The 12,360-nt window shown below is 66.3% G+C and overlaps 1 protein-coding gene across 3 annotated transcripts; it reads right to left on the minus strand.

Moving 5' to 3' along the window:
* Positions 1-805: 805 nt before the first annotated feature.
* MBD3 (methyl-CpG binding domain protein 3) lies at positions 806-10,278 on the minus strand. Of its 3 annotated transcripts, none has more exons than XM_032847055.1 (7): positions 10,179-10,278; positions 5,640-5,799; positions 4,449-4,586; positions 3,729-3,819; positions 3,165-3,342; positions 1,485-1,688; positions 806-1,382 (listed from the first exon to the last, which is right to left on the minus strand). In XM_032847055.1, exons 1-6 carry the CDS (start codon positions 10,190-10,192, stop codon positions 1,490-1,492), a joined length of 780 nt encoding a protein of 259 aa, XP_032702946.1. In that variant the 5' UTR covers positions 10,193-10,278; the 3' UTR covers positions 806-1,382; positions 1,485-1,489. The 3 variants fall into 3 exon arrangements, with proteins under 3 accessions (XP_032702946.1, XP_032702945.1, XP_032702944.1); XM_032847054.1 differs by having other exon boundaries at positions 806-1,171; positions 10,083-10,207; XM_032847053.1 differs by having other exon boundaries at positions 10,083-10,207.
* Between the last annotated feature and the right edge of the window lie 2,082 nt (positions 10,279-12,360).

Below are 12,360 nucleotides of genomic sequence, written 5' to 3' on the forward strand. Positions count from 1 at the left end.
GGCAGGGGCCCCCCGCACCTGGACCTCAGGCCCACGCAGGGGCCAGCCCCAGACAGAGCTCCCTCAACAGCTGTGACCTCTGAAGGGCAGGAGGCCATGTGGCCGCAGGGGAGGGGCCCTCCTGGGGGCCGGTGGTGGCCCGCGCCCCCCTGCGGGCCTGCACGCACTCCCACGCTGGTCCCGGAGGATTTGTGCTTTGATGGGCCGGGCACCATGCTGCCGTGTACCGAGCTGGGCCGGCGTCCTTGGACCGCCAGGTGCCTCCCACTACCTCCCCGACCCTCCGCATCAGCCAGGGTGACAGCCACACACGCAACAGCCCAGGTCCCACACAACAGTCTCGGGCTGCGGGCCGGGGCTGAGCAGGGACAGGAAGGCTCCCCTCACCCAAGGCACTCCGGCTAAGAGGTGGCAGGCGGAGTGACACGGTTCCAACAGCCTCCGCACCCCGAGCTCCTCCGAGGCCGCTGCTCTGGGCACCAGGTGCTGGAAACGCTGGGCCCACAGAACACAACCCAGGACAGGACGCCCGAGAGGCCGTGGCCCCAGCACCAGCTCTGGCCCTGAGCGCCGGGTGTCACCGTTCCCGCCACCGGGGGAGGGGGATGAGGAGCCCTGGCCGGTGGCACAGCTGCCTCGGAGCCCCGGCCCGGGACGTTGGCCAGGAGTTGGCTGGTGTCGGTGGCCGGCTGACCGCGGGCAGGGTGGGCTGCGCTGTCGACGGTGAGCTCCCCCGACACAAAGGCAAAGTTCGCCTCCACGTGCAGCAGACACATGGGCTGAGCAGTCGAGCGGACGTCCAGCCTCGTTTGTACATGGGTTTATCGAAGGAAAACGTCTGGGCTGTGCGTTTGCCTTCAGATGAGCTCGGAGCGGTCATGGCCTCGCCTGCCAGTGGGCGCGCAGGGCAGCCTTCCCGCACCCCCTTCCTGGAGGGCTAACGTGCGGACCCTGGAGCAGCGTCCCTCACACGCTAGGAGCAAGGAGCAAGACTGTTCCAAAAAACATTTCTCCAGCCCCTTGGGGACCCTCACAGGCCGCCCCGCGGCAGCTGTCCTGTGTGATGTGGCCGTGGGGACGAGGCCGGCCCCGAGTCCAGGGTGGGGGGAGGGCTCCAAGGAGGGCCCACTGCAGCCAGGCCCAGGGCGACGGGCGCTTCTGGACCCAGACCCTTCAGAGGAGAGCAAACATGGGGGGCCCGTCAGGCAGGAACTGTCCTCCAGCCGTGCCCCCATGGACCCGGGGGAGGGGATACGCCTGGGAAGGCCTAGGAGGGGCTGCCATCATCCCCGGCCTGGTGGGCCGGGCCCCAGAGCCTGGTCCAAGTGTAGAGACAGCGGAGTCTGCAGGGGGCTCCCCGCATGCAGGCCTCCACGGAGCCTCTGGAAAGACGGGGAGAGGGCGCCGTCAGCACCCTGGCTGGGAGCCGCCCCCCCGCATGGGGCACGTCCTTCCTCCCCGTGGCCCCGTCCAAGCGCCAGCACCTGCTTTACACGTGCTCCATCTCCTGGTCCTGGTCGGGCTCGTCGTCGTCGTCGTCATCGTCGTCGTCGTCGTCGTCGTCGGCACCAGCCTTGTCCAGCGGTGACTCGCCGTCCCGGGCCAGCTCCTCCACGTGCGCCAGCATGTCGGCCATTAGTGCCTCCTCGAGCCGCTTGCGCACCTGCTGCACCAGCTCCTCCTGCTTCCTGCGGACACACGGGCTGCGCTGGCCAGGGCACGCGCCACCCCGGGAGCGTCGTCTGCCCTCACTCCCTCACCCCGGCTGCACAACGGCCTGCGCACAGCCCGCGGCCCTCTGGCTCTGCTCCTGGGCCCTACACTCCGCCTCCGCAGGCGGACACTGGGGGCAGGGGTCCCCCCACCTGACTGCCTCCCGTGGCTGCCCAGCACACCTGTCTGCCGTCCACCCGGGGCCCGGTGCATGGGCATGTGTGACACCCCTCACTGTTGCTCGAGCGCGGTTTGCAAAGAGAAAAGGGACAAAGGTGCTTGGTCACCACAGCTAGCCAGGGCCACTCATCCAGTGAGTGGCAGAATTTTGGTGGAGAATTCTAGATGGGGAACGACTTTCTTGGGTTTTTTGCCTTGTTACAGCTGTCTAGAAGGCCACCAGCCTAGGCCGTGAGACCCTCCGCGTTCCCTCCCTGTGGCCGAGACCCTCAGCAGAATAGGAGCCGGCACGCTGTCTGGCGCCAGGCTGGGCCGGCGCCGGCTCCATCTTCCGGCAGCCCCCCATCTCCTCTCCAGACGGGCCCAGACCCACTACCTAACCCATGACGTGACGTTCTCCTTTCTGTGGCTTTTCCTATTTCTAGACATTCTCCTCGGCTTTAAAAACCCGCTCGTCTTTGCAGACAGTTGTGTTCTTTTCCTACACTTTCCATTCCCTGGACACGAGCTCCTCTACGGGCTGGTGGGTGACTCTGTGTCTTCCCCACACGGACACGGGAGGCACATTCACCTATGACCCCAGCTGTGAGCCACTCCCGGCCATGGCGCCGGCGCTCCCAGCCCTTCTGTGCGTGGGCTCCGGAAAGCCATGAACTTGTTCTGAACTCAGCGGTGTGTTGACACTTGAGCTGTGAGAACACATGTCCCTCTCGGCTGGAGCTTCTAGAGGTTTCTGACCCTGCTGCCAGCTCACACTATCTCCTCCCCAGGACGTCTTCCCAGATGGCTCTGGCACGTGGGGGCCTCCTGCCCAGAGCCCACCTGCACCAGGCTTGGCTGGGAAGCCCCTCTGAGGCCCAGCAGCCGCAGGGTCCAGCCTAAACCTGGGCTGGCATTCGGGGCCTGAAGCGTGTCTGGTGGCACCCCTCTCCCCACTGCTCCCCAGAGCCCGCCCAGCAGGCACCTGCAAGACCTCATGAGCCCAAGGACGGGCAGGCCACGCTGTGAGCCTGTCCGCACAGGTCAACAACCACTTTCTTGTCCCAAGAACGTCCCGAGAGAACACGCACGCTTCCCATTCCCCTCTGCAGGCCGCCTTGCCTCTGGCCTGCCCCGAACTCAAGACTCGCGGGAAAGCTCCTGCCGGTGCTTTTCAAATCTACCCTCGCTGTGGCCACGTCCGCTCGAGACCCGGAGTGCGCCGGCACAGACGCGGGACTGCGGGAGACGGGGGCGCTCACACAGGGCGGGGGACGCATGCACGGCAGTACCTGATGTCCTCGTCGGTCACCATGAAGGCCTTGCAGAGGGGCTGGGCCGTGTTCAGCCACACCCCAGGGTTCTTCTCCACGGCGGCGGAGAGCTGCCCGGTGATGGGCATGGTGCTGGTGTGCAGGGCGCTGGCGATGGCCGACAGCAGGGTCTCGTCCGTGCAGCCTGGCCCCACGCCTGCCGGCACAGCGGGATGGTCACCACCAGGCACCTCAGGCCCCTCTCCCAGAGCCTCGGGTCTGACCCCGATCTGCTCTTACGGACGCTCGGCCCCCTCGCGACGGAAGCAGAGCCCGCCCATGACAGCGCGGCAGTGTTTCCACGGTGCGGAAGCAAAACCACATGTGCCCCGTCTTTGCCGGCCGCCCCCCGCAGCCCGTGCGCCGCCTCCCACCTGTGCCGCGGCAGGCCCGCCGGCTGGTCTCCAGGATCGGGGGCCCGGGGCCCGGACCAGCCCCGTCCTGGACGGAGGGGAGCCTCACCCCTGCGGGGCCAGACACTGGGCCCCCCACCCGTCTGCCTGTAGGCGCACTTGCGCCTGGCACCCTCGCCCCTGCGGTTACCTTGCAGGCCCTTGGGGAGGTCCATGGTCTTGACGAGCTCCTCGGCGATGTCGAAGGCATTGAGACCACTCAGCTTCTTCTCCCAGAAAAGCTGTCACCAGACAGACAGACAGACAGAGCTGACGGGCGTGTTCCCACAAGCGGCCGCCCTGGCCAGTCCCGACGAGAGCGGAGCCCTCCACACGTGGGGCAGGGGTCTCAGTGCGACCTCTGACCCCCCCATGCCAGACCCACCTGCCTAGGAGCGAGGGGGCGGCGGGACCCGTGGGATTTCCCGCCAGACCCGTCCTCCGAGGCCACAGAAACCGCGACCCGGGCTGTCAGCCCTGCCATCGATGCTGACCATCGACAGCTCCCAAACCACGGCGCAACCCCAGGGACACAGAACCCCCTTCAGGCTGAAACTTCACTTCTCAGTCCACCGTCCACCCAGGGCTGAGCTGCGAGGCCCCCCAGAGACCACACCACGGCCGGGCGGCACGTGTGAGGCAGAGGACGCCGCGGCCCCACAGAGCGAGGAGCTCACACGCCCAGACGGCACCGCGGGACTCTGGGGACAGCGTGCGGAGAGGCACGGTCCAAAGCGTGGGAGCAGACACACAGGTCTGACTAGTCATTTAGGTGGTGATGCCCCGATGACCCTGGGGGGACACGAATGACACGGGACCCCACCACCCACAAGGACCCGGCCTGGGGCTGTGCACGGGGCCTGGGGCTCACCTGCCGAGGCTGCTCCACGGCCTTCTGTGGGTCACTCTTCACCTTGTTGCTGGGGTGGTTGGTGATCTTGGTCACCGGCTGCTTGAAGATAGACGCCGTCTGTCTGACGGGGAGGGCCGTGTTCAGGTCCGGCTTGCCCTGTGGAGACATGGAAGCTGGCACGGCGGCCCCGGGCCTCAGTGGGCTCTCCCAGGCAGTGGGAAGACCCCTCCCTGTGGGCTTTGGTGAACAGACCCCGTGCCCCTCAGTCACCAGTGTTCCCCGCAGCGTCCCCAGAGCCAGGGGTGACAGCATGCGCAGCCCAGTCTCCTCGCTGCCCACAGTGGGGGCGTGCTGGGGCTCTGGGCGAACCCCACCCGGCCTCCTGTACCACGCTCTCCCCAGAGCACGGTGCAGAGGGGGCCCTGCCACGACTGTCCTGCAGCACACACGCCCATCAGAGACACAGGGTCCCTGGGCACCTGCGTGTGGCCCACCGGCCACTGAAGACGGGCTGCCCTCCAGTCCTTGCAGGGACGCCAGCACGGCCAGGTTTGGGGGGACAGAGGGACAGGCACACCGGGGACGGCCAGGGGCCGCGGACCTGTGGCCTCTCCCAAGGACGGAGTGAAGGTGGGTGCTCTCCTTCCTTCTACTTTTCTGTAGCTTCCAAATTTCTCTCAGCAGACAGAGACGACCTTAGTAGCATGACAAACTGAATCGTGGAAACCTCTCTCTCCACCCAAGAGTAGAGTTGCTTTTTTTTTTGAAAGATTTTTTTTTTTTTTTTTAATTTTAAATTTATTCATTTGAAAGCTTGTGCAGTGAAAGCAGGAGGGAGGGGCAGAGAGAGAGAGAGAAGCAGGCTCACCACCGCGCAGGGAGCCCGACGCGGGGCTCCGTCCCAGGACACTGGGGTCACGACCTGAGCCGGAGGCAGACAACCAACCACTAAGCCACGAGGTGCCCCAAACATTTACTGATCCACGAGGGAGAGCCTGGGCAGGGGGAGAGGGAGAAGCCGACTCCCGTGCTGAGCACAGAGCCAGAACCCTGGGATCACGACCTGAGCCGAAACCAATGGTCGGACCCTCCACTGACAGGGCCCCCCAGGCGCCTTCATTTGTGGATCATGTGTTAAAGCGATCCCTGCGCCCGCCAGCCCGCGAGGAGGGCCGCACACCGGCCGCCCTGCCCCACCCCGCGGCTCACCTTGGCCTGGCTGGCAGAGTCGTAGCGGACCCTCTGGCGGCTCCGGTTCATCTTGCTCACAAGCATCTTGCCCGTCCGGAAGTCGAAGGTGCTCAGGTCCATGGAGCCCCCCAGGTACCGCGCCAGCTGGGGTTTGCTGCGGAACTTCTTCCCACTGGGGCTGCGGACGGACGGGCGGTCAGTGGCGGGCAGGGCGCGCTGGGCCGGCCCCTTCCCTGTCCCCAGGGCTGCCTCCCGGCCAGAGCCCCCAGCAGACCTTAACGCTGAGAGCGGGGCTCAACACCCTGATGCAGAAGGGTGGGGCCCAGTCCCAGGAGCCTGGCTCGCGTTTCAGAACATTCCAGAAACACAACTAGGCCACGTTCTTGTGAAAGACCCCAGGATCGCAGGTGGCTGAGGGACAACCCCTAACCAGTCTCCTCCCTGGGGGTACCATGGATGGACTAGGGCATCCTGGGGGTGCGGTCAAATCTCAGGTTAGGCTTCTGGGCCAGGACCCCAAGAGCTGCTCGGCAGGACCTGCTGGGAAGTCCAAGGCCAGGTATTCTTAAGTGGGGACGCTCGTGATCCCGCTCAGCTTGAGGACGGTGTGGGCCTGTCTCTCGGGGATGAGCGCCGACCCTTGGGGGCCCTGCCCAACGCACCAACAGCACCGGCGGGCGTCAGTAACCGCTGGGCGTGCCGCCTGCCGCTTGGGACACGGACGGCACGGCAGCCCCGCGCACCCAGCGACCTGACGGGAGACACCCGGTGTTCAGAGCGGCGGACTCAGGGAGGGCGTGAGGTGAAAGCGGCCGAAATGTGCACTGGGATGGGGAAACGGGTACACACACGGTCCCCCATGCACAGGAGCGTCCCTGGCCGCGAGCGGGAGGGAGGACGGACCATGGGCCCACAATGCACAGGGAGGGAAGCGGACACAGGCCATGCAGGGTGTGAGTCCACGTGTGTGACATGTCCACGGACGGGAAGGGGGCTCGTGGGGGCCAAGGGCTGGGGAAGGGGGTGGTCACCGCTAATGGGGACGGGGCCCACCTGGGGAGGGGGAATGTCTTAAGGTTAGCCCTGGTGAGGACTGCACGACTGTGACATAGGGCTCAGCCGACCTGCACGCTTCCAGCGGGTAAACCACCGAGCTGCCAGAGAGAGCACTCGTGTGGGGCCCAGCAGGCCCAGTGCCTCTAACCCGGGCAACAGCACGTCTGCCCCCCCAGCCTCCCAGGGACCATGGATGGCAGCGTGGAAGCGCAGCAGAAGGAAACCCCTCCTCTCCAGCACCAGGACCCACGCAGCGGCCGGCTGCACTCGGCTCTGGCACCCCCACCAGGGCCTCTGGACAAGCAGGGCTGTGGCTGCAGGCCGGGCGATACCCTGGGGCCCGGGCGCCTTTGCGAGGACCAGGAGCCCAGCACACAGGGCCTCGGACTCCTGGCTTCGGGACGACTGGCTGCTCCACCACACCGGGCCGGCTCGCGGGCACACTGAGCCTACGTGCCCAGGACAGCAGGAAGGCACCAGGGTCAGATACGGCCACAGAGGAAGGAGAGGACCCCCCGGAACGCGCCAGCCTTTCTCTGCCTCCAGTCACCCCCGCCCCCCGCTACATGAGAACAGCAAATGGACAAGGAGCACAGGTAAGAGACCGTGGATACAGGGCACTGGCGGTGAAGGGTCTGGGGCTTTCGGGATGAGGTAAATGTGGAGGTGGCCACACCTGTCTGTGAAAGTGCTAGAAACCGGTCAGTTGTGCACTTCAAACGGGAGAACTGTCCGCACGTGAATCGTTCTCTCAATGAAGCTGTTCAAGAGAGAGAGACTAGCTCCCGGGGGCTGGGGCAGTGATGCTAATGGACATAGGGCTCATTTTGGGGTGATGGAATGTTCTGGAGCTAGACAGAGGTCATGGTTGCACAACTCTGTGGGTGCACTAAAAACAGCACTCCATGGTGCGCGCTGCTGACAGAGCGCGGACGTATCTCAACTTGCGAAAGCGGTTCGCGGCCCCGCTCTGACGCCGGAAGACGTCGCTGCTGGCCCACCGAGAACCACCACCCCGCATGGCTCTGAAAGCGCACGTGTGGAAGTAAGAGCACTGTGGCCTCTCTGGGAGCGGGGCCGAGGCTGGAGGGCACACACCAGCAGCCAGAGGTGGGGGGACGCAGGGCTGCGGCTGGCCCGTCAGGTGGCCGGTTGAGGCGCGAGGAGCTGCGCCCCAGCCTTGAGCCCCAGCCCTGGAGATGGCTGCAGGGCGGACGCGCAGCCTGGCCTCCCATCACAGGAAGGGCTGCTGCGGGGGTCGCCAGGAGCAGTGCACGGGCACCCACGACACCCCAGCAGCAAGGTACAACCTCAGCCTGCTGCCCCAAGGAAGGGGGCCACTGTGCTAAGTCCCTCCTGCTCTTCCTGAGTATGGTTCTACTTCTAACATGAGGTTCCCTGGAGAAGGCCTCCCTACTCCGTACCCCTCCAAAGACCTATCCCCGAGGTCAGGGTACTGACCTGCCACAGCCCCTCAAACTCCTGCTGGACAGAAGACGTCAGACACGACTTTCACCAAAAAAATGCACAGTTGCAGACCAATGTTCCAGCCCCCCCGAAACAATCTGTGGGGTCGCTCCGCCTCTCCTGCATGACAGTCTTGCCAAGAACACACTCCCTTCCCCCACTCGCTCTATGGACCCAATTGAGGCCCACGTGCTCCTAGGGACAAGGCTTGGACCCCATGCCAGGTCTGCTGTACTCAAGGCCCTCGTGCCCTCCCTCCCCTCTGCACTGAGAACGAGGAGAAACCATCCACGCTCCTCCCCAGCCGCCTCGCTCAGCCGGAGCTCCAGTAGGTGGAGAGGCCAGAGACCCACGTTCCAGAAAACACCACGGTTCCAGGTCACACCCCGAAACCTCCCACCCAGCAGGAGTGAAGGTGACACCCCCTGCCTGGTGGGTCACCCAGCTCAAAGACTTGGGAATGGGAGGAGACCCTCCCGACACTTCCTCCCACTCAGTGGTCATGGGAAAGCTGGCAGTGTATCTGTACCCCTGTCTGGGGCTTTCCCTTGACAGACCCCCATGCTCAGGTCCAGGGCCTCAGAGGAAGACCCCACTGGGCTGAGGCCCGGAGAGACGCACACACAGGTGGGGACGGAGGCAGAGCAACGTTCTCAAGGTGCTTCCACCCCGCTGCCCTTGGCTCAGCCTCGGGGGGCCTCTGCACAGGACGCCTGCGCCAGGACAGCCCCTCCCAGCTCCACGGCCCTCCCGGACCGGCCCCAGCCTCACCCAGCACCCCATGGCTGGCCCGCACAGAGCCCTGCACTTCTCAGCGGATGTCATCACCTGCAACCATGGGAGCAACGGGCAGCCGCCTGCCGCAGCCGCAGCCGCCCAGGAGAGGAAGGCGCGGGTCTGACTCCAAGCGGCACAGCCAGGACCTGGGCCAGACCCCCAGCGGGCGCAGCTGAAGGCTGGAGCCGGGGAGACCTGCCTCAGCCTTGCGCTCTGACAGGAACACAGACGCGCGGGCACGCGCGGGATCAGGGGGTCTCCTCACGGCCCCAGCAGCACAGAACCACCGCAGCCAGCACGGCAGGGACACGACGGCCAGCAGCGAAGGACGGGGACCCCGAGAGCCGCTGTGGCGGTCACACTGCTTCAGTGCCTGACATGACAGGGTCCCCGATCTTCCAGGGACCAGAACCCGCACCGGGGTCGTGGCCGAGGCGCCGGCCCTTTCTTTCCCGCCGGCTTCGTTCCTTCCCCCAGGCGGCCAGCAAAGGCCCCGGAGGGACCCGAGCGTGGGGTGGGCGGGACAGCAGTCCCGCCCCGCCTCGGCCTGGCCCGGGCGGTTTCTGGGTGCTTCAACACGTGGCGGGTGTCCGCGACCTGAGCGCGCCCCAGGCCGCTGCAGCAGGGGCTCAGACACAAAGCGTCCGGCCGCGCTCAGAAGGGAAGAGGAGGGGGAGGGCAGACGGCAGGTGGCCGACTGTCCGGGTCCGGCCCGCCGCCCCCCACCAGTTCTTCGTCCCACCGACGAGCCCGCGGGAGGGGCGCTCACGGCCCCGCGGTCCCCCCGCCCCCGCTCCCGGCGCCCCCGCAGCGGGCTGCGCGAGCGCCCCGCGTGATCCAAGGGACAGCCCAGCTCCCACCCCCGCCTCCCAGCGGCATCTGGCCCGCGCCGGGCGCCCCTCGCCCCGCCAGCCGGTGTTCCGCGGCCGCCGAACAAAGGCCGCCGCCCGGCTCGCGCCGCCCCGCACTCCACGCGGCCGCGAGGAAGGGGGAGGGCACGCACGCGCACTGGCCCGGGACCGCCGCGCGCCGGCACGCACGCACGCACGCACGACGCACGCGCGGGGCCCAGGCCGCAGCCCGGGTCGAGGCGCCCGGGCCGCCGCAGAGGCCGCTGGGAGGCGCCCGTTGGGGCCCTGCCCGGCCGGCACGTTCATTCACCTATAGTAAAAGACATCCCTGTGGCCGGCCGACAGCCCCGACCTTCTGGGCACTTCTTCCCTCTCCCAGCCCTGCGGGAGCGCCGGGCACTCCCACCTCTTCCGCTCCATCGCGCCCGGCTCCTCGGCCCGCCGCCGCCGCCGCCGCCGCCGCCCGGACCCCCGCTCGCCGCCGCCGCCTCAGCTACCTCCGTCGCCGCCGCCACTTGCCGCGGCTGTTCCGGCCCGCGGGCCCCCGCCCTCCGCCCCCAGCCGGGCACGCGCCGGCTTTGCCGCCCTTTCGGCCCCCTCCCCGCGCTCGCCAGCCCCCGCTCGGGGGGCCCGCTCCGCCCACCCGCCCGCGCGCGGGGCCCCGTGCTGCGCAGGCGCCGCGCGGTCCCCTCCCCGTGGGCGGCGGCCCCGCCCCGCGGCGGCCGCCCCAATCGGCGTGCAGCTAGGGGGCGGGGCTGATAGCGGCGAGCGGCCCGCCTGCCGACCCGCCCCGCGCCTGCGCTCTGGGGCCGGCGGGCCGCGAGGGGCTGATCTGCAGCGTGGTTAGTTGCCGCGCTGTGATGTCGGGGTCCTGCCTCTTGTCCCGTTGCCCCCGGGTCCCCGTTCAATCTCGGGTTGCCCGCCCAGTACCGGGCCTTCACCCACCCGGCCAGCTCCGGCCCCCCGTCTCCCAGCCTTCAGGCGTGGTTACCCGCCGCCCTGCGCGCCCCGATCCCTCCCGAAGCCTGGGAATGAGGGATGACCCCCACCCCCCCGCGCCGCCGCAGTCCGGCCGCCTTCCGGTCCTGGGCTCCCGGACCTTCCTAAGAGACGCCGCTCCTCAGCCGGACAGACCAGCTACCCGCCCCGTCGGCCCCTGCCCTCCCCGGCGCAGGCCGGTTGCTCGGGAGACGACGATGGGGCGAGCGGAGGGAGCTGCGGCCGGTGCCGGAGGGGCGGCCGGACCCCCTGAGCGGCCTGTCCTGGCGTCCGGTCCCGGGCGGCCGAGGAGCACGGAGATGGCGATGGCGGGGTTGGGCTCCGCGGGGAAGCAGAAGTTGGCCTCCCCTGCAGGGGTCTTCCCAGCTGCGGTCGGAGGCCGGTCCTAGCCGGGGAACCTAAAACCGCCGCCGGGAGCGCAGGTGTAACTTTTTGTTTTAATGGCTTCAGGCCCAGAGTGTCGCTCCCGCAGAATCACAGATAAAGGGAACAGTGGGCAGACGGGCCCCCTGACCCGAACCATACAAAGCTGGGCTGGGGCACTAGATTCCTCTCTGGACGGTTCAGGCCAATGCCCAGGACTTCAGGACCCTGACCTTTATGCAAGGCAATCCTGGTCACTACTGCGCTTGTCTTTTACCAGCTTGTATGATTTTATTTAATTGAAAAACTATAGTTACATATGGACATTGGGAAAGGTATGTGCCATGAAGTGTGTAAACCTGTCGATTCACAGACCTGTATCCCTGGGGCTAATAATACATTATATGTTAATTAAAAATTGAAAATTAAAAAACGATAGTTACAAAGATAGGTTTATTGCAGTCAGTGAAACCACACGAAGACCTAAAGGAAAAAGTGTTAACCTTCTCAGGTCGGATCCCCAAGGACCACTCTCTGCTCCTGCTCTCAAGTCTGGGTATACCCCAAAGTGGAATTGCTGGGTCACGTGGTAATTCTATGTTCAAATTTTTAAAAGATTTTATTTATTTATTCGAGTGCGAGCACGAGCAGGGGGAGGGGCAGAGGGAGAAACACACCTCCTGCTGAGCAGGGAGTCTGACTCGGGACCTGATCCTAGGATGGCAGGATGGTGACCTTAGCCAAAGGCAGGCGCTTCACTGACTGAGCCATCCAGGCGCTCTGCTCTCTCTGTTCAGTTCTTAGAACTGCCAAACGGTTTTCCTGCGTGACGCCTGCCCCAGTTCACATTCCTGCCAGTGGTGAGGAGGTCCGGCCTCCTGGCACCAGCCCCAGCTCCATCGAGGGGAGGGACAAGGGAAGCCAGCTGGTCTCTGGTGGGGAGAGGACGGGGCTGGGGGAAGGCTCCCGTTTTGCCACTTCTTGGTCAACGTTTGTTGTCTCCCGGTCCCCGCTAGCTGCACACCGGTGGGTGCGTGGTGCTGGACCCCAAGAGCTGACCTTAAGAACCGCCATCCAAAACGCATCCTAGGGGCCCCTATCCATTCTCAGGCATCCACCCTGCGGGCCCTCACTTGCTCCTGGGGGCGTTTGACCCTCTTGGGCCCCAGCTGTCTCCAGTGCAGACAGCCAGCCTTTGAGCACAACCTGGGGTAACCCCGGGGGAT

This window comes from Lontra canadensis, unplaced genomic scaffold, assembly GCF_010015895.1.
Source record: "Lontra canadensis isolate GAN:19392208 unplaced genomic scaffold, GSC_riverotter_1.0 scaffold184, whole genome shotgun sequence".
NCBI classification, from domain to species: Eukaryota; Metazoa; Chordata; class Mammalia; order Carnivora; family Mustelidae; genus Lontra; species Lontra canadensis.

Bases quoted from the DNA above. Each gene is read 5' to 3' on its own strand.
- MBD3 (XM_032847054.1), bottom strand. From the start codon at position 10,192: ATGGAGCGGAAGAGGTGGGAGTGCCCGGCGCTCCCGCAGGGCTGGGAG. The intron at 4,587-5,639 runs GTGAGCCGCGGG...ATGTCTCCACAG, and splicing joins ACTCTGCCAGCCAGGCCAAG to GGCAAGCCGGACCTGAACAC. The intron at 3,343-3,728 runs GTAACCGCAGGG...CTGTGCCGGCAG, and splicing joins CCTCCCCAAGGGCCTGCAAG to GCGTGGGGCCAGGCTGCACG.